This window comes from Montipora capricornis, chromosome 10, assembly GCF_036669925.1.
Source record: "Montipora capricornis isolate CH-2021 chromosome 10, ASM3666992v2, whole genome shotgun sequence".
In the NCBI taxonomy this organism is placed as follows: Eukaryota; Metazoa; Cnidaria; class Anthozoa; order Scleractinia; family Acroporidae; genus Montipora; species Montipora capricornis.
This window is the reverse complement of record NC_090892.1, coordinates 70,421,655-70,424,154: the sequence shown is the minus strand read 5'-3', so window position 1 is coordinate 70,424,154 and position 2,500 is coordinate 70,421,655. Positions and strand designations below refer to the sequence as shown.

General features: G+C 38.4%; 1 protein-coding gene across 1 annotated transcript in view; it reads left to right on the top strand.

The window, feature by feature from the left end:
* LOC138020103 (uncharacterized) overlaps positions 1-2,500 on the top strand; it is a 3,651-nt gene that overhangs the window by 921 nt on the left and 230 nt on the right. The window contains exon 1 of the mRNA XM_068867100.1: positions 1-2,500. This exon is cut by the window's left edge and continues 921 nt beyond it; it is cut by the window's right edge and continues 230 nt beyond it. Within this exon, the coding sequence (XP_068723201.1) occupies positions 1-2,021 (2,021 nt within the window). The 3' untranslated portion in view covers positions 2,022-2,500.

The following is a 2,500-nucleotide window of genomic DNA, read 5'->3' as shown; positions in this document are numbered from 1 at the left end:
CCGATCTCTGCGTCGGATTCTTAGCGGAGCCTGCTTACTTACTCTACAAAATATCTTACTTAATGAATCCCCATTCCGCGTTGACGTGTAACGTTGGACTCGCGTTTAACCTTCTTTCATACTTTCTATCGTCGTTATCCCTCTGGACCGCTTCCGCGATTTCTCTTGATAGACTAATGGTTCTTCATCTTCACATGAAATACAGCGCAATAATAACGAAATTTCGAGTTTGTGTTCTTGTTGCTGCTTTACTAATACTAAGCTCAGTTTTCGCTTCCATGTTCGAGTGGGCACTGGATGCGCAGAATATAGTATTTGTGTGCCTGAATTCCCTTGCTTTGCTCATTGCATTGTTCTCCTATATGAAGATATTTCAAATTGTCCGGTATCATCAAAGACAGATTTCAATCCAGCTGTCCGAGCTATCGTATGCCTCAAAGAGAAGCGAAAATGACCTCAATTCGGCTTCAATGGACAGGCAGCAAGGTGAACGCAAGATGGAGCAAATGGAAAGAGATGGAAATGGAGCAGCAAACACAGAAATGAATGATCATCAAAGGATTGAAATCAAAATGAAAGGCAATGGAGGTCTACATGAAAAATCGAGGGTTACAAGTGAGAAGCAGTTGCAACAGAAGGAATGGGCACCAAAGGAAACTCTGGGGAAAGCTAATTTCGAGAAACCTCTTCTTGCGTGCGAAGATTTAGTTGAACAACAGAAGGCAGATAATCCGCCTGTTTTTATTGTGGCAGTCAACAATTATAATCAAACACAGAGACAAGGTGTGTCTAAGCAGTTCGCAAACGATTTGGAAGAGAAACGTGCTTCGCAACGTATGCAAACTGTACAGGGAAAATCTGAAACATCGGTACTATCGAGTGTTGTGAGTTTATCAGCAGGAAACAGCGGTCATAAGTTGGAGACAGGAACACGTCCAAAACCTTCAACTGACAATATGGAACTTAAGATGACCGAAACAGAGTTTGCTCACATCGAGCGCAATCAAACAGGCAAAAATACGACTTTTTTATGTGAGGGTGAACTCATAGAAACTGTATCATCGCAACTTAATAACCGCGGCAAAGAGTATTTCTCAGCTAAGGAAGATGCAGCCATGATGAAAGAAAACTCCTGTCAAAGCGAAGAGTCAATATATGACAGGAACTGTTTAAACGGATTGTGTTCAAGTTATGATCAAAGTCGCGTCCTGTTAAATGAAAGTTCGCCTTTATCCAAAAGGCAGAAAACGTTCGGAGAAGAGAATGAAATTACGTTAGTAGAGAATAACTATAATGTCAAGAGATTTCTTGGAAATCTTGATTCTAAGTTTGATTTAAGAGCCAGAAAAACACCAAGTATCAATACAATTACATGCCACACAGAAGCGATTGAAACCAATTCGGCTACAGATGGCAGCTGTACGAAGAGATGTGATCAAAATTATTGCTTTCCAAATGAAAGTTTGTCAGTCATCCAGTCGGAAGTAAAACTGCATCACGTAGATGAGAAAGAAACAAAGTCAATGAAACCGGAAGACAAGCAATATTTTCAAGGGATGAATGAACATCAGAATTCGATTGCAGACGAGGAAGAACTAGCCCAGAGCAAAGAATTGAATAAAAGCGAGGGAAGCCTTGACGGCCAAGAAAGAGGGTGCAATAGTGACGCAATTTGTCAAAACCAAGAAATCAAACGATCAAATTACGGACACAAAGATAAGCCAAATGACAATCAGGTGACCAGCGAAATGAAAAAAAGATTCAAATTGAAACATTTTAAAAAGTCAGTGGTGAACATGTTTGTGATTTGGTTTATCATGCTTCTCTGTTACCTGCCTCTATTTTGCCCATCTATCTTAGTTAACTTTCTTGGTCGCACTTATTCGATGCATTTAGCATTCAATTTTGCCACCTCTGTGATGTTTGTCAATTCCAGTGTGAATCCCATCGTCTTCTGCTGGAGAATACGCGAATTCCGTGCAGCAGTGAGAAAGACTCTAAAAGATGTGTTTGGGTTTTAAGAAAATCACAGCGATAGCTAACTTAAGATAGATAGATAGATAGATAGATAGATAGATAGATAGATAGATAGATAGATAGATAGATAGATAGATAGATAGATAGATATACCTTTATTTAAACACGATAATGTTTAAAGCTATAAGCTTATGGGGTCGTGTGTTTACAAATAAGATAAGATTCCCTTAATTTACATACTGTTATACGCCTAAACAAAAAATCCCTAGGGTGTAAGAGAGCTAAAACTAAATGACAATTACGATTGTATATGTAAGATACAATTAAAAGTATACATTATCATGGTCACTAAAATCTGTAGTAGAAATTGACGTAGCATAAAAATTAAAATTTAAGAAACTTGCATTATCTTTCAACTTAGTTGACAAAGTTTTACAACTCGCGTCTACAATTGAATGATCATTGGCCAAGGTGTTATTCCATAGAGCCGCACCTCTATATCTAATCGAGAAATGAACAAATC